Genomic DNA, 22,385 nt, shown 5'->3' with positions numbered 1-22,385 from the left:
TGGATCTAATTCAATTAAGTAATTGATCAAACCGAGTCAAGTATTGATTAGGATAAGATCAATTAAATTAAAAGATCATACAATTATTGTTGATCAAATTGATTGAGTCCCATATGTAGAATCGATTAACCTAAGGATCTAATTTGGCTCGATAGTTTGAGCCTCATTCGTTAGAGTTAATCTGTTTGGATCAATTGATCTATTGGTGTCTAAGGCAAGTTAATGAGATATGATTATTTAATTAGTTTCGTTCGCTTATCTGATCAATTTATTGATGTCTAAGAAAAGCAACAGGAGGACCTCACCGATCTCAACTTACTTAGTCAATTTGGAAGATTAGGTCTTAAATAAGATTGCTTAGCGGTTTGGTTTAGCCCATGCCAATTAAATCGATCATATGATGACGATTAGATGAGATCTAAACCTAAACCTCTCCACAAATATTAAGTCCATAGGTCTTCCATCGTTGTAGATGTACGGGCGTGTTACCTATGTTGATTGTTCTCGGCTGGACACAGTGGTTCAGTTACATCAGAAACACACAACTACTCTATTAGCAAAGAGTTGCTCTAGGCTAAAGATGGGATTGGGCCCAATAACTGTTAGATAAGGGACCCAATGACGATCTTACACCTGCTTGTGAATGGTGGGTCGGGCTTAACTAAGAAGTATGGGTAATAACTGTTAGGTCAGCCCACATGACTTAGAGACCAAGTCGCTGCAATATGCTTAGTGAAGCATCTGGGCAAAAAGTTGCCTAGCATCGGTGTGCATGTTACCAATAACTATTAGGTGAGGTGCATGTCAACGGTGGGACCACAGTATCCACTAAAAATTTTTTATCGCGTTAGAGTTTTTGTTTTCTTCTCGGATAGTGGAGGGATCTGCTAAATTAGTGGGAGTCATTGTTTGCATCTTAAAATTTTTAGAAGCAAATATAACCATTAAGTATAAAAATTTAACTTGAATCTCTACTCTCACAGTTAAACAATGTCAGTCTCAAATCCTCTAGCTCGCATTTTTGAAACCAATCGTTTGACCGATACCAATTATAAAAACTAGCTCAGAAATCTCAGGATTGTTCTGACCTCCAAAAAACTAGGTCATGTACTCGATCAAAAACCCATAATGCTACCAAACAGTCCTACTTCTGAGCAAAAGATTGCTTTTGAAAAGTGGATGGATGAAGACAATCGGATTAAGTGTTATGTGCTAGCGTCTATGTCAAACGAGTTGCAAAACCAGCATGAGCATATGCCTACTGTCAGAGCTACGATCACTCACCTACAAGAGTTATATGGTGAGCAGAGCCATACAGCGCGCTTTGAGGTATCCAAAAAATTTTTCAATTTGAAGATGCGTGAATGGTAGTCTGTCCATGAGCACTGTATGACAGTGATCAAGGACATTAAGAGCTTGGGAAGTTCGGGTTTGAAATGCAAAAGAAATTATAGATGGATTTGATCCTTCAATCCCTTACAAATTCATATAATCAATTTATTATAAATTTTCATATGAACAAGCTCGATTGCACTATATCCAAACTGGTCAACATGTTGGTCACTATGAAGGAAACTTTGAAGAGTTCAAGGGGTACTGTTCTCACTGTGGAGCGAACTTCTTCTAAGAAAAAGTCTACTGAGAAGAAGAAGGCAAAATTCGCTAAGAAGCAGAAAAAGGAGGGCAAGCCAAAGAAGAAAGTTTCTAGTAAGGCCGAAGCAAAAGGAAAGTGTTTTTACTGTCATGCTGAAGGCCACTGGAGGAGAAACTGTTCAAAATATCTTGAGAGCCTAAAGACCAAAAAGAGTGATAAACATTCCGAAGGTATGCTTGTAATTGAATCTAACCTTACGATTTCTTCTACTTCTAGTTAGGTATTAGACTCTGACTCGAGTGCTCATATATGTACCTCAATACAAGGTCTGATAGAAAGTAAGAGGTTGAGGGAAGGTGACATGATCCTTCGAGTCGGCAATGGAGCAAAGATTGCTGCAGAGGTCGTTAGCACTTATTCTCTTCAATTACCGTTTGGTGTTAGATTAGATTTAAAGAACTATTATTATGTTCCTGTAGCTAGTCGGAATTTGATTTTCGTGTATGTGCTAGCACAGGAAGATTTTGAAATTATTTTCAATAAAGTCTTTTGTTCTATTTATTTATGAAATAAATTGGTTGTATTAGATTTTTTAATTGACAGTCTTTATCACTTGCATGTTGATGCAAATATGAATTTAAACGAGCAAATAGTGAGTGGCATAGGTCAAAAGAGACCCAGAGATGAAATTAACCAGAAGTACTTATGGCACAATAGACTAGACCATATTGGAGAGGACAGGATAAACAGATTGAAAAGGATGGGATCCTTGGCTCTCTTAACTCAGAGTCAATCTAGCTTGCGAATCTTATCTTCAAGGAAAAATGGCCAAGTTACCCTTTGTAGGACATGGGAAAAGAGCCACTGAGTTACTTATTCTGGTATACACCGATGTGTGTACACTATTTGATGTGCAGACCAGGGATGGTTATGCCTGCTTCATTATCTTTATCGATGATCTGTCTAGGTACAGGTATGTGTATTTGATGAAATATAAGTCTGAGGTCTTTAAAAGATTCAAAAAATTCAGACATGAAGTAGAAAAATAAACAGACAAATCCGTTAAGGTTCTTCGATCTGATCGAGGAGGTGAATATTTTAGTCAAAAATTTTTGAGATATCTTAAGGACAATAGCATAGTCTCTTAATGGATGCCTCCTGAAATATCTCAGCTCAACGGAGTATCCAAAAGGAGGAATAGGATCCTATTGGATATGGTCAGGTCCATGATGAGCTTCATTGATCTACCCTTATATCTTTGGAGACATGCCTTATTAACCATAATTTACTTGTTGAACAGGGTTCTATCAAAGTCCATTCCTACCACATCGTATGAGATATAATTCGGTAAGAAGCCGAGTCTAGGTTATCTTAAGACTTGGAGATGTCTAGCCTATGTCAAGAGACAGATGGCGGATAAGTTAGAGGATAGATCTATTATAGCTCGTTTTATAGGGTATCCTAAAGAATCCATAGGATACTACTTTTACTTTCCACAAGACTACAATGTGATTGTGAGTCGAAACGTAATATTTCTAGAAAAATAGTTTATCCAGGATGGTGGCAGTGGAAGGTTAGTTGAGCTCGAAGAGAAGGTCTGAAGAGCCAAGAGCTATAGATCCTCAAGAACCCATTGTCCATGAGCCAGTAGTAGATGTTCCTCTACCACCTCGTAGATTTAGCAGGATCTTCCGACCTCCTGAAAGGTACATGGGTATGCTCATGGAGAAAGTAAAAAAAATGTACTTTATGGGAGATAAAGATCATAGTGATGATCCTATCATCTTTGACGAGGCGATGTCTGACATCGATTTCGAAAAATGGTTAGATGCTATGAAGTTAGTAATTGACTCGATGCTACTCGAACCAAGTCTGGACCTTAGTGGATCTACCTAAGGGTATTGTATCTATTAGGTGTAAATGGATCTACAAAAGGAAGATAGGTGCCAACGGTAAGGTAGAGACCTATAAAGCTAGGCTTGTGGCTAAAGGTTATAGTCAGCACGAGGGCATTAACTATCAGAAAATCTTTTCATCCGTAACCATGCTGAAATTCATCCACACTCTGTTAGCTGTTGCAGCTTACTATGATTATGAAATATGACAGATGGATGTAAAAACTGCTTTTCTGAATGGATATCTTGATGAAGATATCTATATAGAGCAGTCTATGGGTTTCACATCTGGTGATGGTGATCACAGAGTTTGCAAGCTGCAAAGGTCCATATACGAATTAAAGCAAGCTTTTCGGAGTTGGAACCATCATTTTGTTAAGGCAATCAAATCGTTTTGTTTCATTAAAAATAAAAAAAAAATTATGTGTATATAAAAGGGTCAGTGGGAGCGCAATAACATTCTTCGTATTATACGTGAATGATATTTTTCTTATTGAAAATGATATTTCCATACTGACTACGGTCAAAAGATGGTTGTCTAAAAAATTTTTCATGAAAGTCCTAAGGGAAGCATCTTATATTTTCAGAATAAAGGTCTATAGGGATAGACATAAATGGATGTTAGGCCTGTCACAAAAGCTGTACATAGAGAAAGTACTGAAGAGATTCAGTATGAAAAACTCCAAAAGAGGACTTTTACCTTTTAGGTATGGTATTAATTTTTTCAAGACGATGTGTCCTACCACATTTGAGGAAGTACAGTGCATAAGTAGGATTCTTTATGCCTCGATCATAGGGAGCCTCATGTATGTCATGCTATGTATTTCACCTGATATTACCTTTACCGTGAGTGTCACGAGCAGGTATCAGTCGAATCTAGACGAGGAGTACTGGATAGCTGTGAAGAACATCCTTAAATACTTAAGAAGGACTAAGGATTTGTTCTTAGTCTTTGGAGGAGGTTCTGAGTTGCGAGTCGAGGGATATACTGACTCAGACTTTATGTCTGATCCTGATAATAGAAAGTGTATATCAGGATATGTGTTCGTTTGCAGTGGTGTTGCAGTTAGCTAGAAGAGTTTTAAGCAACCCATCATAGTGGATTCGACCACAGAGGCTGAGTATGTCGCTACTTCGGATACTGTAAAGAAAGATTTCTGGTTCAAGAAGTTCATCGCAAAATTTGAGGTTATGACATCGGATGACATACCGCTGTACTGCGACAATAATAGAGCCATAACACTTGCTAAGGAGCTGAGATCTCATCAGAAATTGAAGCACATCGAGCGGTGGTATCACATCATACGTGACTACCTCGAAAAGAAACATATCAAGGTGCGAAGAGTAGATTCCGCAGATAATGTGGTAGATCCACTAACTAAGCAGTTGAGCCAATCGAAAATGAAAGTCCATCTTAAAAAGATGGGATTTAGATTTGTGGTCAATTGATTTTAGTCCAAGTGGGAGATTGTTAGATGTATGTCTTGGAAGCCAATATGGCTGATACATTGTAATAATTTTAGGACATAATTTTATACTTAATACATTGATTTGATCAATAAAAGGATAAATTTATTTTTCATTCAAGTGTAATGTGTCCTTGAATCGTCTATGGAATTAGTTTTGATACATATTCTCAAGGTGTTGAGAATTAGAGATATATATTTAATTCCTAAATGCTCCTAGTTATAGGATCATCATGAGAACGGTGATCGATTCGGATAGACTGGCGCACAGATCGCTTTCTTTGAGATAGATGGATCTCTAGTCTACAGTGTAGAGACACTGGGCGACGAGTGTGGGTAGTTGTGAGATAATAACTAGTACTGAGTGTGACCATACGAGAGATAATATGAATTTCTACGCAATCGTCAGTGATCATCTCGATGCTGTAGTTGTGTGACTGATCCTTTGACCTAAGATGGTACTGCTATTCGCAGTGAGGCTGCAGGAGTTTGATTGACACATAAACATGGATCTCAATGAGCCCTTGTGGTAGATATTGATGACAGTTGGTCTATTGTAGTAGGGTGTGCATTAAGATGGGATCTAGCAATCTTGGTAGAAAGGAGTAATCCTTTGGGATTTGAGAAGCAAAGTCTGAGAATTTGTGACCACAGTAGTGTGATTGATAGAAAAGAGTTTTCATAAAAGTCACAACTGGACTTGAGCTAATCGAATCTATCATATAACTGATGTTAAAATTTGATGATTTATCCATGACTGTCATCAAGTCAGAACTCACGATAGAGGGACTGAATCACACATTAACTACACCTAGAGGTTTATTTCAGTTCTACTGGATTGCCACTACATACTGCTAGGTGTCACTAGTGGATTGTGAGAGCTCACTGAGGTTGTTCTGGATCGATAATCCTTGATGAATTAGAGTGAAATTATTCTGACTCATCAAAAAGAGTTTCAATGATACTTTGATAGAGATCATTGTATATCTCACTATTAAGTAGAATTGAACCTATGGGATCACACAATAAAGGAATTAGGTCTGGAATTAGCAATTGAGCTTATGAAGTGTCAATTGGGTTTAGAGAAATCCGATTGGATCAAGGTAATCTTGTTAGCACATGGTTGGATCCAATTTCTCTTTTCGTTTGGATTTTTTATTTGATAAAATAATTCAAACTTAATTACCTGCTAATAACCTACATGAATTAGATTCATGAGACTCAAATTGTTAGATGTCTAAGATTTTGGATCAATTGAATTTAGGGTGCAAGTTCCTAATTAATTTTCTTCAAGTTTATCTTGGGCACCACCTTGATTTGATTAAGTTGGGCATGTCTTATGATTAGAGGGCTTCTTGATCTTATATGGGGCATCCCTTAGGTGTGTTTTGGGGTGTGAAAGAATGGGTGCAAGGGCTCCAATTGTTGGTACCTAAAGGGTCTCATAAAGTAAGTTGGATAACTTAAATTATTAGGAAACCCAATACAAGTAGAACTTGTATTATGAGATTGAATAGGATTCAATCCTCGTGCCTATTTAAAGGGACCTCCTCTAAGGTCCCTAGAGCATCCAAACCAGCAGCCCCACGCCACCTTTGGAGATCCCCATGCCCTCTCTTCCTCTCCCTTTCTCTTCTCTCCTTGGCATCCCATATGCCCCACATCTTGGGTGCCCCAATTCTTCTCCACGCCAAGGGAGTTGGACGCCTCAATTGGTGCTGGTTCTTGGTGTCCAGCAGCAGCACAAAGTAAGAGAAAAAGTAAGAGAAGAGGAGAAGAAGAAGATCAAGAAAAGAGATCAAGTGTTGATCACGATCCAGGCTTCGTTCAGATTCAACAGACTGAATTTTTTTAGAGAAGAAAATTTAATTTGAAGATGGCTGTTTTAGACTGATTCGGAATAGATACCCGTAAAGGTCGAACACTTGTGCGGCTAGAAGAAAATCTCTTCTCTTCCAAATTCAGATTTGAAGAAAAAAATTACGAAACAGATATGTGAATTGATCACAATCTGAATTTCAGCATATATTAATTTCAACACATGAATTAGATCTTTATAATTTTATATTTTTATGCAGGTATGATTCAGATTAAAAATATTTTAATTTTATATTCTACTGTAATATTTAGAAAATAAAATTTTAATATATATATATATATATATATATATCCAAAATTTCGAATTCCAACATGATCTCCCGCCCACACCATCGCTGAGCTCTAATACGGCAATACCCTAATAGCTCCAAAAATTTGCTTTTTCAGTTAATTTTCTCGGATAAACCTCATAAAAAAATCTCGAACTTTATGTCAATTCTAACTTGAACCCTTAATTTCAATTTCTTCTCCTAAACCTATAACTCATTTACAATTTGAGCCCTTCGTCACTTAAACGTGAAATCATTAAAGGAACAAAGCATGCACCATCGTCACAAAACCGCTTCACCTCTGGCCATTTCATTGTTCCAATCATGGCTTCCAGCTCTTCAATCTTTGGCAGAATGGTACAATCTTTTTTTACAGCTATTTCTGTTTCATCTATAAAATCTCATCGTTTTCTAATATTTTGTTTATTGCAGAAGGATCCAGGGTTGATGTCTTGTTTTTCCCCTTCAATCAGCACCCATAGATGTAGGAAACAAGCTCTGAATAGAGTTCTTGCAGTTATGGCGCCGATGCAACCTCAGCGTTCTCCAGCAACCACTGGTTCAGTTGCGATTCTTTCTAATTTGTTGAACTTTTGATTCTTATTTTTAATTCAATTCTTTTAGCTCATGTGATCTTTTTATTTTATTTTTATTTTTTTGCTTTTAGGTCAAACATGCTATGTCTATGACGGAGAAGATCCTGGCAAGGGCATCAGAACAGCTACACTTGGCACCTGGTGAGAATGTGTGGGTGAATGTGGATGTGCTGATGACCCATGATGTTTCCGGGCCAGGGACTATCGGGATTTTTAAGAGAGAGTTTGGTCAGAATGCAAAGGTGATGACTGGCCCCTTTCCCCCTTCCTCTTTCTATTTGGACTGTTAGAGTTAAAATTGTGCTTTTCATTATCATGCTATGACCAATAGGGATTGCATTCATTGGACCAGAATCTTATTATATGCATTTGAAACCATTTTGAGTATGAATTTGAAGTTTGTTGTGTCCAAGCTTAAGATTAAGATGCTTGTGGGTAAGCTCGACTTGTTTATGGAAATTTAGAACTTACTAGTGAAGTAATATGATATTATGTCTTTGTTCAACCATGACTTTAGTCTCTAGCACATCGAAAGAAGCTTGTGTGGCTTGTTTTGTTGGAGGGAGGCGTTCTGACTAGAAACGCACCAAACATGTTGCTTTTTAAGGGAAAAAAGCATAATTTATCAGGAGACAAGGCGGATGTTATTTTGTAAAGATGGTATTTTATTTTCATGAAGCATTTATAACTCTTTGACAATTTTGCATATACGATGTGAAATGGATAGCTTGCTATGATTGATTTTTGGAGTTAGTGCTTGCAAGTGTAATTTGTTTTTTCTGTAGTTTCTTTTCTTCCTTTTTTTTTGCCAAAATATACTGCTAAGGTGCTCTATGTAGTGCTTCTACGAAGTCTGCTTCCTCTGTTGTTGACACTCATATACCTTCATTGCTGCTAAAAACTAAGTGGTTGCATCATTGAGAAGGGGTTTCAACTATGCTCCTCACTTTTCTTTCTTTCTTTCCTTTTCCTTTCTTTTCCTCACTTTTCAGTTTCAACGTCTTGCTGGGAGGCTGATGATTTATAAATCTGACCCCAATTGTTGGGACAAGGATTAATGATCATGGGTGTGCTTACCTCTTGAATTCAACATTATGAGTCTGCTTGCCCATACAATTCTACATAAGCTAAATACTAGTTTATATATATATCTCTTCTATCTTCCTGCTATGTAGGCCTCAAGGGTGTATGAACTTCTGCTAATGATTCCTTTCATAGGGTCATTGGTGTGAAATTAGAGGATAGTATTGGTGGGGATGAATATGGTTACAAAATTAAAATTTGGAGTCTACTACATGATACACTTGATGCTGCAGTTAGAAGCTTTTCTATTCGTGCATCCTCTCTTACTCCTGTTTTCCTTTGTGCTTCATGCAACTGAGCACAGGAAATATATATACTATGGTGGTAGATCAGAAGGGACAACCACTAACAGTGTACTAGAATGGCTTGTTTACAGCATCATGCTTGTCTAGATGCTTAGTTTCTTTCAAATTGACTTGCAGATAGCATAAAGCTTTTTGTAACTTTCAGAATCGTGTTTCACTCCACCACTATAGATTTTCAATTCGGCGGCATATCCAGATTCATTGATACAGCTGACCTTCCTGGCATGATCTGCAACTACTTTCTCTTCTGAACTGGAGCTTATCCTAGTGGGTACACCACCTTTGCTTAACCAGGTTCTGGGTTCAAATTTGGGTGGTGCATCCCCAAGGATTTGAGCTTTGCTAAACACATAAACTTCCTAAGCAATACCTACTGAAATTGTTCATACTCATATACTAAGTCCTAGAAGAATCCATAAGTTGCTAACAACCAATTTAACTTTTAGTTCCAAGGCACAAATCAAAGGATGCTGCATATAACCTTTAAGTTGTAGTTGAGTAATGCACAACTAGTTAAGCAGCTTGCAAAGCCTTGATAAAACTATCCCATGAGTCTATGGAGGACTGTCATAACCAAATGTACGAGGAGGGGAGATAGCAGGTCTGTCTATTTTAGACTCCAGCCCACTATCAATAAGAAATTAGAATATAGTCATATTCATTCTCCATCTTTTCCATTAATCAAGGGATCCAAGAGCGCCTAGAGCATCCAGCAAGGACTTCCTTTGGTTTTTCTGCAGATACATCCCCTTCTTTGTCTTGCATCTGAGAGTTGATGCTTTTGGGATTATACTGTTGTGTAGATTAATACTAATGTATAAGAAGCCTACATCAGTCTTGATTGCAGAGGAGTCATTATTAGTAAAAGAAGCCATAGCCTAGAATAATCTTGATTGCATAGATGTGATCATAATTAACTGTGAGATGCTATTATATATTGCTAGGCATGGTATGCAATTCCGTACCAAACCACTTGGTTCGATTGGTATCTATTGCACCAACCGTGAATCAGGATGGTTCATGATCACGGTACAATTTTTCGTGAACTGGTGAAAATCGGTTTTTACTGTGCCGAACTACCTGGAGATCCTCAATTCTAAGTGGTTTGACTTGGTTAAGGTCCCATACCTCTTTGGGCCTCAATTGTTGATGGAGAAAGGACCTGTCACCCTTTTCTCCCTCCTTTGAAGGTAAGAGAGGAGAAATGAGGAGAGGAAAGAAAAAATTGAAAATTATTTTTTAATATGTATTTAATATTTTTAATGTTATACTTAGTTAATTTAGGATTTTTCACACAGATGTCCTTACAAATATGGCTTATTGCATAATTGCCCTCTGAAAATTTCTATTTTCATATGTACCTCTAAAATCATCCTACTTTTATGTGAATGCCCCTATCATTAGATTTTTTTTTGTTGATATTAATAAATAGTTATTTTGAGTACTATCTGGCACTGTTTACTTTTAATTTATTACTCATAAAAAAAAAATCTAACGTTCAGCTTATATTGAAAAGAACTATATTTTTATATAATTTGTTCAAGGGTATCAATGCAGAATGTAATAAAACCATTTTATGGGTAAAAATACTGTCAACCGAACACAAAGACATGATTACTTGAGAAGTGTACATGCAAATAGTGATTTTTTTGGAGGAGAAATATGTATAAGCTATATTTGCAAGGGTATATATGCAAAAACTAGTTAGTTTGTTAACATGTATTACATAGTCACACCATTCTTTATGCATGTAACATAAAAATATAGTATATCATTTAAACGTAAAAAACAAACTCACAAGATCCTACTTTCACTCAAAACTAAATAAACAAAGTTTAAAAACCTTGAAAACTAAAAAATTTTACATTTTTTGTTGTACCGGTATGGTTTTGTATGGCTTGGTACGATATTGGTACTATACTATATCGGCCACCTATCGATTTGTAGTTTGGTACTGAGACTACAAATATTAATATTGAGAATTTTTCAAATTCTTCGTTTGTTTATTTGGCTTGTTATTAAGTTCCACAATCTTGGTATTAGATGCTACATTGGTACATTGCTAGTTTAGTATGGTACAAGTTGATATGGTATGATATGCATCTCGTATTGGGACAGCGTCTAAGCTTGGTATGGGTCAGTATAGGTTAGTATAATACGGTTCACACCCCAGTTTTGGGTGGTACTGGCCAAATAGTGTTTGCATGGGTTTCAACCCGGTACAATCAATTTAGGGCAGTACGACAAACATTACATGTCTCTAATAGGAAAAGGTCGGTATAGTCCAGGTCGTTACCCATTCAATATGGTACAAGTTAGTACGGTACAATACTCACCTTGTATCGAGACAAGCTCACAGGCTCTTTTTTGCACTTCTTATCACAATACTACCTGAGTCTGGGTGGTATGGGACCATGGGTCATACAGGTTGGTATAGTATGGTGCGCACCCTACTTTTGGGTGGTACCAATTCAAATAGTTTTTGGACTTGTTTGAACCGGGCATGGTCAATTTAGGGCAGCATGGCAAACATTACGTCATCGATAGGAAAACATGTTGTGCTTAATACTATGTATTTACTATTTTGATTGTTAAAGGATTTTTCTTTCCATTGTTTGCCCCACCAAAGCATTATCGTTGCTTTGATTTTTTCTTTTTTTAATGTCTGACTTTCATTGTTTTAGGTATATGCTTGTATATGATATTCAAGGATGCACCCACCCCTCCATTTTAAACACTTGTTCTATGACTAATTACAGGTTTGGGACCGTGAAAAGATTGTTATTATGCCAGAGCACTATATCTTCACTAGTGATGAACGTGCAAACCGTAATGTGGATATTTTGAGGGACTTCTGTACAGAACAAAATATTAAATATCATTATGATATCAAGGATCTCGGTAATTTCAGGGTATGATTTTGACTTATTCCTTTCCAAGCAGTTAATGCGTAAAAGTTGAATCATTAATTTACTAAACCAAAATCACATTGTTAGCTTGCTTGACATTTGTATGTTAAATGTCCTTACTTAAAAATGCAGGCTAATCCAGATTACAAGGGTGTATGCCACATTGCTCTTGCCCAAGAAGGTCATTGCAGACCTAGCGAGGTGCTTATAATTACTAAACATGCATATAGCGTATCACTAAAGTTGTCTACATTTGTTATCTACTCTGAAGCCGTTTATCGTTCGTATAGGTTTTGCTTGGCACAGATTCACACACATGTAATGCTGGAGCTTTTGGTCAATTTGCTACCGGAATTGGCAATACTGATGCAGGTTTTGTCATGGGTACTGGGAAAATTCTACTTAAGGTTTGGAAAGACTTAGTAGATGTGCAATGTTTTTCTTATGTTTTTTCCTGTCTTTTCTTTTTAGTTTAGTAATGCATATACTGATGATTTTATTTATATTTAGTTTATCAGAAATAATAAATCTTGAAATAACATTAAAGATGATCCTAAATAGGGATATTTGGGAAATGAGGATCTATAAAGCTGACCACAAATAGTTAGAATTAAGGTTTACAATGTTGGTTTCATGGAAAGTCATACCGTCCCATACCGGTCTCGTATCAGTACGCCATTTCGGAGCATACCAACACTATCGTACCCTATCGAACCGCAAACTGACATAATAGTAGGATTTTACTGGTACAGGGTCCAATACCATACCAAGATGGCAAACCTTGACTGGTTGTAGCCAATTGCTGGTGCTGATACGGTTCGGTTGGTATGGACAATGGGTATACTGTCTATTGGTTCCGTATGGACATTTGGTACTAGAGGTGTACTATCTATCGGTTTCTACTAGTACAAATAAGTATGCCTGGTATAGACCAGTCTGATCTGAAAACCATGAAATAATGCTGGATTGTTTCCTTTATCTCTCTTAAACCAGTCTAACATAAATTAATTGGTCCAGCTTTTAATTATGTTTCATCCATTACTTGTTTTGGAGGTCATTTAGGTTGGAGCGATATCTTTGAACTTCATTTCTTATGTCCTATGTTTTCCTTCAATCTTTAGCAATTGCTAGCCTTCTCTAACATAGACAACCTGTCACACATTGTTTATTTTCATTTTGTTCTTGTTGAATCTTCTTGTATCCTCTCTTGTTGAATCTTCATTTCTCGATATGGAGTCGGTTCGGCATATGGACAGTAGGTATGCCCCCGTACCAAGCATCTTTCGGTGCTAGTAGGTACGGTACTACCTAGTGCAGGGCGGTATGCATTGGTATGATGAACCTTGCTATAATCTGATTATCTAACTCCCCTTTCCAGTTGAAAGGTCTTTCCAATTTGTTAGGTTTATGAAAGAGATTGCTATTTCTTGTCAAGGTCTAATTTCTTAGCTGCTAAGGTAAATGAGGTGTTCATATTTGTTGTGATTGTTCACATCTAACAAGCATCAAAGCAAGCCTATTAGTTCTTGCCATTTAGATCCAATTATTTACATCTACACATGACTAGTGTGTGCCCATGGTTCTGAATTATTTAACTGATTATTGTATGTTTCATCCAGGCTTCCCCTTATGCTCTTAAAATGCCTTGAGATTCATTGAATTCGCAAAAGTGATGCCACATCTTTACGTGACGGTGGCCTCAAGTAAAGCATACTTATAGGAGGAATAGTATGATAATTGAACTTGCCAACTAAAAGGCGTTCAAACTCCAACAAAGATTAGGAGACAATGGGAAAAAATCTGGCCACTTTAAAAGTCACTTGTTTAAGAGAAGATTATAATTCTTGATGATTCTTATTCAAATTGAACAGGTTAAGTTCTTTTTCAAATACACCAACATGTACAATATATCTCTAGGTATACCACTAGGTTCCTAACTTTCAGAAGTTTGAACTTTCCAAAAGAAATCTTACATTATCTATTCTCTATGTTTGAGAAATTGACTAGATGACAATGGTATTAAAACTCACAACCAAGGTTTTAAATACCAATGGGATGGCAAGATGTCCCACTATTCCGCATATCGAGATGGGCCGAGTCAGGAAATAGATCGAGATGGGGTGGGACATCTACCATCCAAGTGTTAGTACTATCATGCTCCATTAAAAAAGCTAGGACAGCCCCATCCCACGACATTTGAAAGTACGGTTCGCTGAACCATCCAAAACTAGGTGGTTCAGGGCGCTTCGAGCCGTCTTGGCTATAATTCAAGACGGTTCAGTCTTCCGAATCAGAACACCAGATGAGGGAGAGGAAAAGAGTGGAAGAGAAAAAGAGGAGGGGAGGAAAAGAAGGGACGATGCCGTCGGAGGGTCGGAGGTGGCCTGTTGAGGCCAGCGAAGGGCTGCAGAAGCCTTCGCGAATTCGTGTTGTTCGATAAGACATTTAATTGAGAGAGATAGAGAGGTGGGAGTGAGAATACCAAAGGGAGGCGTAGCGGTGGAGAGATCCTGGAGGGCGCCAAGGTGGCAATCGTGACCATTGGGCAGCGAAAAAGACGTAGGTGGAGCCGCGGTAGCAGAATAGGGGCGACCATTCTTGTTTATTGTGTTTTTTTAAAACGATGAGGAATTATGAAGCTGTTGCTCAGAAGTAGCAACCCAAGAGGGGGGGTGAATTGGGTTCTTATAAAATTTTAATCAAATTTAAACTCTAACAAGTATGTGCTTGTAGTTTACCCAATTTAAGTGATTGTGAAGTGAAGACAATTTGCAGCAATGGAATTAAAATATATAAGTTGCTAAGCAAGAAATAAAACGAAGCTAACCAAGAATTAAAAGCATGCAAGGTATGTAAAGGGATAGATCAAGAGGCACAATACAAACACACAATTTTATAGTAGTTCGATGCAACCTGCACTTACATCCACTCCCCAGGCTTCCATTAGGAATTCCACTATAATCCTTCTGATTACAGTGTGTTTGTTTTTTCGGACTCAAACAAATCTAGTTGGTTTTTTGGGTCATCAATCACAACCTTACACCGATAGTTTTCGAGTTCACTATCAATCTAGTTGGTTTTTCGGGATCATCAACTACAACCTTACACCGATAGTTTTTCGGATTCACAATCAATTCAGTTGATTTTTCGGGCTCACCAATCAAAATCTACAATGTTTAATTCCGGACTAGGATGGGCCTAATTTTCAAGTTTCTTTTCTCCAAAAAAATTTGTAAAGAAAACAAAATACAATGTATGAATTTCAGCATAGAAAATAAAAATAAAAAAATAAACTCTTTGAGCACGAAGAAGAGGCGGAAAGATTGGCTTTTTGAAGCTTTGCTTTCTCTTCTTTGAAGCTTGAGAGGATATGTTAGATGTTGGTGAAGATTGCTCTTGAATGCTCTCTGATTTCTCAGCTTGGTTCCTCTCTTTTTCTTCTCTTTTTGATGTGCAATAAAAATCACTCTAATCTAAAATGTTTTCTCTTTAATCTCCCTTCCTCTTTCTTCCAAATTGATTTTCTAGCCTTAAATACTTTTAAGGATGGTTGGAGAGGGAGTTCTAGCCATTGAAAGTCTTGAACTAGCCGTTGGAGTGGAGAAATGGCCGTCTGAAGGGTTGCAGAAAACTAGCCGTTATGCTGATCTCGTGCCTGGGGTCGACTTCAATTGGAGTCAGCTCCTGGACTGCATTCAGAAAATCTGCTTTCTATTTTTATGGAAGAGTCGACTCAAACTTTTCATGAGTTGACTCGAGCTCTGTGCCACTTGATACCAACGTACCGGAATCGATTCAAAACCTCCGGAAGTCATCTCAAAATCTTCCAACTTTATTCTTTTTATATTTTGCCCTTTTAAATTTGAATTTTTTGATCCTAAATCTTTCAAATGACATTTGCTTCTTTCTCTTTCATTTTCTTCATAATGAGCTATTCAAATTTATGAAAACTTCTTCTTTTAAGTGCTTTGGCTTGGCATCTTGAGAGAATTTCTTTCAAAAATAATTTCTTCAATGTGAGCATTTGAGAAATCTTATATTCAATTTTGAAATACATGATTAGTAATATTTTTATTCAATATTTTGTGATCATCAAAATCAATCATAGAATCAACAATCTCATCCTTTTTTATGATGACAAAACTTTGAGTATATGCGCAATAAAAGTAAATAATGTGTTTCAATGCATTTTATCAATATGTATCATGAAGCAATGAGATGAATACCTATGAATGTATACTTCATGAATGTTCTCAAGTAGTGTTTAGTTCATTGCACATATCACATATGCTCATTTTAAAAGAATATCTCAATTCAAATCAATGAGCATTAAAATTTTATTTTAAGCATTAATTTATTGGTTAAATCCTTTAAGCATATACTCAACATCACTCTCCCCTTTTTTGGCAGCATCAAAAAGCTCATGGAAATGTTGAAGAAAAATCATCAAAATCAATAAGATGTAAGAATGTAGCAAAATGAGAGGTCAAATTCAGAAAATCAAATCTCCCCTTTAAAACATTGTCTTTTGATTCAAAATAAGTTTAAAACATTTGATCTTTCTCAAATTAGCTTGAATTCAGATGCCAAAAAGTTCTCCTCCTTTTTGAATGAATTTGACTCTATAATCAGGTTTTCAATCAAGCAAGTAATTATTTTGAGCTTGTGAAGGGAATAAAACTTTTCAAAAGATTTGAGCAACGAAATCAAGCACAATATTTAATTTAATATTTATTCTTTCTTATACTTAATAAATTTTAGTTAATTAAGTTTCGAAAAGATATGTATCGAGAATGTATCGAGCAAATCAATGATAGTGTTGGTGCAGAATTCCGTCGAAGTTGGAGAAGCTGGAGCTGGGATGACCGCGGCCGCCGTCGGGAGCTGCAAAGAAAGTCTAAACCGGAGTTGGGGGTGCTCTGACAAGACCCTCCGATGCTCAAGTCAGTACTCTGCTTCAACAGAAATGGAGTGCTCGAGCAAAAATTTTGGCAGAGTTTCGAGATAGAGTTACCAGCCCTTGAAGAACGTATCTGGGAGGTCTTTATTTATAGACGGATGGTGTAACTGACCGACAGCGACGTCTGTAACCGCCTGGTAGTGGACCGCTCAGAGCCGCATGGGGTTTGTTACGGAGAGTAGTGGCGTCAGGGGTTGTTCAGGGCCATGTGGAGCTAGTTGCGGAGAGTGGAGTGGTGTCCGTTGTCGGGACTTGCCAGAGAGAGGTGGGGCTGCATGGAATCCTTTGCAGTGAGTGGAGCGGGATGGCGGCTTTTGTCGTGGCTTGTCAGAGAGTGGAGCAAGGTAGTGGCCCTTGTTGTGGCTTGCCAGAGAGTTTGGATCCGTCGGTCGAAGCTCGGCTGGGATGCCTGTTGGAGCAGAATGGCTCTTTACATTGTCGTTCTAGGAGAGGCTCGGATGTTCCAAGGTCGCTGACGAATCTACTGTTGTCGGACGCTTCGGGTGCTGACGTTTCATGCGGGAGTCGCCTGCCTAGGAGCTCGGACGGAGATTTTTGTTGACGAAGTCCGGAGAAGTCCGTCTGGGATTTATCTGATACGGAAGCTCATCTGAAGATCGTCTGTCGGAGAAGTCCGATTTTATGGGGAGCCTGGTAGGAGGTCGGCCGGTGATGGACTTCGGGTAACGCTGGGGAGGCTCAGCAGACATTGGAGGCGATCGACTATCGCAGGGACCTAGTTGCTGGAGCTCGTTCGTCATAGAAGCTCGTCCGGAATCTATCCGCTGGAGAAGTTCGGACGGGCTTCGGTTCTCGCGAGAGGTCGAAAAGGGGCCACTTATTGTAGGAGCTCGGGCGAGGACCAGTTGTCGTGGAAGTTCGGAGTTGTGTCCCGCTGTAGAAGCTCGTCCAAAGCCCACTCGCTATGGGGTAGCTCGGTTGAAGTCTACCTGTGGTAGAAATTCGGAAGAAATTTGTTTATAGTAGAGGCTTGAGTCGGAATTTGCTTACAGTCGACGTCTGAGATAGACAGCCTGCTGTAGGAGTTCGGAGTAGACCGTTCGTAGTAGAAGTTCGGCTCTCGTAGGAGCTCGATCGGAATTCGGAAGGCGGTCGACTGCCGTAAAAACTTGGAAGGAGTCTGGTTACTGTAGAAATCTCGTTGTCGGAGAAGCTCGGATGCTGACGAAGCCCGGAAGAAGTTTGGGGGTAGTCGGTTGCTGTAGAAGGTCGGCTAACAGTGAGGCCCTGAGGGCCTCTGGGGCGGCCCGGTGGGTGAACGCAGAAGTCCATCGTCGGAGAAGTTCGGACGGCCGAGGGAGTTCGGAGAGGCGCCACATACAAGGTCGGGAGCCGGAAGAGCCTCGAAGGATAATTCTTTACAAACTTCGGTCGGGGAGGTATTTTATACCCAACATCAGTCCCCCTACTTTCGAGTTCGGGTTCCGAATGAAGGAAGTACGGAGAAATTCTCACGGCCGAGGCTGCTCTCCTCGATTTTCGTACTCGGCGGTTGCCAGATATTTTGACGTTCGGCACGCTGGTATTGGAACCTTTTCGGAAAAGGTTTCTTCTTTTTGGAATTCCAGTCGGAGCGCAGTCCCAGGTACGGTGCCATAATGGTTTTACTAATTGTCGGCCACCTCTAGCCGCTTGCCATGGTGAGTGGGCCACGCGGCGGTCACGGACTGGTCTGAGGAGTCCTGCAGTCATTATTGCACCGGCTCCCATTGCTTATTTAAACCTGCCTCCCCCCTTGGGGATCTCACTTTGTACGGGAGCTTCTTCAGTCTTTCCTTCCTGGCTTTAGGCGTCCGTCGAGTCGTCCTCATCTCTGTACCCTCGCATCCCTCAGACCAGCTTGGGTTAGCCTCAAAGCCTTCTCTGCCTCCGCGGCCCCGTTTGTAGACTACGCTGGTCTTCCTTCGTTGCAGATATGGGTGTGGATGCGGCTCTGATGTTAGCCCAGAGCCTGAAAGCCCATGAGCGGGAAGACGCTGCAACTTCTGGGTTGGCGAAGAAGGTGAGGGTAGAAGAGACAGATCTGGTCGTGTTTCACCTTGACGGCCCAGAGCCCGCGCTTATGCCACATCTTCGACCGCGAGGGCTTCTCGGTGCACGTCATCGTGAGGGAAAACCTGACCTCAGGAAGAAGATCATGCCCGCCGTCATTGTGAGGGGGAACCTGACCTCAGAAAGAAGGTCATGCCCGCCGTCATCGTGAGGCAGCGGAAATCATGGCACGGCAAAGACGGCGTCTACATGTACTTCGAAGATAATGCTGGAGTAATTGCTGATCCGAAAGGGGGACTGGAAGAAGAAGCCAAGTACTTGAAGTAATTCTCGACGATGGCTGGAATCGGGAGCTCGAAGTCTGATGAAGTCGAGCTTCCTTAGAGCTGTTTATTTATTTTTTTTTTTAAGCCTTTGTAGCATGCACTTTGCCAATGGAATGAGAAGAGAATTTTCCGTTACCTCGTCCCCCCTTCTTTTTTGGGCCTTCAAGGCTTTGTAATGTACACTTCACCAATGAAATGAGAATGAAATTGCTTATTACCTCGCCCATTCTGGTAGTAACCGGTTATTTACCGGACTCCTTTTGGCTTTCGTCGTGTTCGATGCCGACGCTATTTGGGGGTTCCCGGTCGTTGCAGTGTCGATTTGCCCTTTGGTTTATGACCGTAGGTTCTTTCGAGGTCATTTGAGTTTGACGCTTTTTCCCGGTGCTCGAGCTCGGGGGTCCGAACTTCTCGTTACCTTGAAGAGGTCGATTTATCCTCGGCCCATGTCAGGTTCCCTCTTAGCGACTGGGACGAAGTTCCTTATGTCTTTGATGTAGTTTGTTTTTATCTGTCGCAGAAGTAGTTCGTCGGCCTTTCTCTTTTATCTTCCCCTTTCCCTTTCGTGTTCGAGTGAGGGTTTTTCTCCTTGCTCTTAACGGGGTCGTGAAAGCGTAGAGGTATCGTTGAGGAAGCTTTCCTTCTTGTCGATCAACCAAGTCTTTGTTTGCGTCGGGACGAGGTCTTCCCCGTGTTCTCGACAGTCGGATTCAGCTCGTGTTAGGACGAGGTTCTCCTCCTGTTCCTAGCAAGGCTGTAGGGGCACATCAGGGCCGTTGTGAGGGCCTCTCCCCCCATCCGGTCTTTTAGGAAACCGGATCTTCGGCTTTGCTCATGTTAGGACGAGGTTCTCCTCCCGTTCCTAACAAGGCTGTGGAGGCACATCAGGGCCGTTGTAAGGGCCTCTCCCTCCATCCGATCTTTTAGGAAATCGGGTCTTCGACTTTGCTCATGTTAGGATGAGGTTTTTCTCCTGTTCCTAACAAGGCTGTGGGGGCACATCAGGGCCGTTGTAAGGGCCTCTCCCCCCATCCGGTCTTTTAGAAAATTGGGCCTTCGATTTTACTCATGTTAGGACGAGGTTCTCCTCCTGTTCCTAACAAGGCTGTGGGGGCACATCAGGGCCGTTGTGAGGGCCTCTCCCCCCATTCGATCTTTTAGAAAATCGGGCCTTCGACTTTGCTCATGTTAGGATGAGGTTCTCCTCCTGTTCCTAACAAGGCTGTGGGGGCACATCAGGACCGTTGTGAGGGCCTCTCCCCCCATCCGATCTTTTAGAAAATCGGGCCTTCGACTTTGCTCATGTTAGGACGAGGTTCTCCTCCTGTTCCTAACAAGGCTGTGGGGGCACATCAGGGTCGTTGTGAGAGCCTCTCCCCCCATCCAGTCTTTTAGGAAATCGGGCCTTCGATTTTGCTCATGTTAGGATGAGGTTCTCCTCCTATTCCTAACATGCTTAATTCCAATTGCATGAGAGAGTTTTTCTCCATCGTTATAAACTCATGTTAAAAGAAAAATATGCAAATATGAAATTTTTATTTAAGGCGAAGCTATTGGTAATACATTCGTAGGTTTTTCGAGTTCCATGATCGCGGAAGCTCTGCTCCTCCGAGCTCTTTTAAATAGTATGTTCCGGGCTGGACTACCTCGACTTCATATGGGCCTTCCCAGTTTGGGGCAAGTTTCCCCTGATTCTGAGGTTGTGAGGCAGCAGCTCGCCGTAACACCAGGTCCCCCGCTCTGAAGACTTTGCTTTTGACCCGGGAGTTGTAGTAGCGGGCTACTTTCTGTTTGTAGGCCGCCATCCGAACTCGAGCCGTCTCCCGCTTTTCTTCTACCAAGTCGAGGTTGGCCTTGAGATCCTGTGGGTTGCGCTGTTCGTCGAACGCCACGACTCGTGCTGACGGAAGCTTGAGTTCTATTGGGATCACGGCCTCTGTCCCGAAAGCTAAGGCAAAGGGGGTCTCCCCCGTGGGCAATCTCTGAGTAGTCCGATATGCCCACAACACATGATAGAGCTCGTCAGCCCAAGTTTTCTTTGTTTTTTCAAGTCTCGCTTTGATGCCCTGCAACAGAGTCCTGTTGGTCACCTCGGCCTCGTCATTTACCTGAGGATGGGCCACCGAAGTGAAGTTATGGGAGATGTTTAGGTCCTCACAAAATTCAGCAAACTTTGCTTCAGCAAATTGTCGCCCATTATCAGTGATGAGGGTTCTGGGTAAGCCGAACCTGCAGACAATCGACTTCCAGACGAAGTCCCGCACTTTGCCTTCCGTGATTTTTGCCAAAGGTTCAGCTTCGACCCACTTGGTGAAATAGTCTATTGCCACCAGGAGGAACTTCCGCTGCCCTGATGCCATGGGAAAAGGTCCGAGGATATCCATCCCCCATTGCGCGAACGGCCATGGGGCACTCAATAGTGTCAGTTCGGAGGCAGGTTGCCTTTGTATATTGGCATATCTCTGACATCGGTCACATCTTCGGACATATTCGACGGAGTCATGGTACATGGTAGGCCAGTAATAACCTTGTCGGAGTAGTTTATGGGATAAAGACCTGGCCCCCATGTGACTTCCACAGACTCCCTCATGTACCTCCCTCAAGGCGAAGTCGGCTTCGGAAGGCCGGAGACATTTCAAGAGGGGCAAGGAGTATGACCTCTTGTATAGCTTGCCTTCGTAGAGGATATATCGAGAGGCCTGGTTCTTAAGCTTCCGAGCTTCTTTTGCATCAGGAGGAAGAACCCCATCCTTGAGGTATGTAACTAGTGGGTCGACCCAACTGGGTTCGTAGCTGACCTCCATCACAGACTGTGATTCTTCCGTGCTTGGGCACTTCAGAACCTCGAAGAAGACTTCCTTAGGTAGTTCGGCCGGAGCCAGTGTAGCCAACTTGGAGAGAAGGTCGGCCCTGGTATTTTTCGATCTCGGGATCTGCCTGATGTCGAAGCTGCCGAAGGTAGGGATGATCTCCCTTACCCTTTCGAGATATCTAGCCATACTGTCCTCCCGAGTTTCATAATTTCCACTGACCTGTCCCACTACTAATTGAGAATCACTGTAGGCTTGAAGCCGATCTACTTCTAATTCTT

General features: G+C 40.6%; 1 protein-coding gene across 1 annotated transcript in view; it reads left to right on the top strand.

Moving 5' to 3' along the window:
• The first annotated feature begins 7,264 nt into the window (after window positions 1-7,264).
• LOC105042511 (3-isopropylmalate dehydratase large subunit, chloroplastic-like) overlaps window positions 7,265-22,385 on the top strand; it is a 35,948-nt gene continuing 20,827 nt past the window's right edge. Inside the window, exons 1-6 of the mRNA XM_010919765.4 lie at window positions 7,265-7,459; window positions 7,535-7,666; window positions 7,770-7,940; window positions 11,846-11,998; window positions 12,128-12,196; window positions 12,286-12,402. Of these exons, the coding sequence (XP_010918067.2) occupies window positions 7,427-7,459; window positions 7,535-7,666; window positions 7,770-7,940; window positions 11,846-11,998; window positions 12,128-12,196; window positions 12,286-12,402 (675 nt within the window). The 5' untranslated portion in view covers window positions 7,265-7,426. The remainder of the gene's footprint in view (window positions 7,460-7,534; window positions 7,667-7,769; window positions 7,941-11,845; window positions 11,999-12,127; window positions 12,197-12,285; window positions 12,403-22,385) is intronic.

The sequence above is a fragment of the Elaeis guineensis genome, chromosome 4, assembly GCF_000442705.2.
Source record: "Elaeis guineensis isolate ETL-2024a chromosome 4, EG11, whole genome shotgun sequence".
Taxonomy (NCBI): domain Eukaryota; kingdom Viridiplantae; phylum Streptophyta; class Magnoliopsida; order Arecales; family Arecaceae; genus Elaeis; species Elaeis guineensis.
The sequence above is the reverse complement of the archived record's forward strand: the minus strand, read 5'-3'. Positions and strand labels throughout refer to the sequence as shown.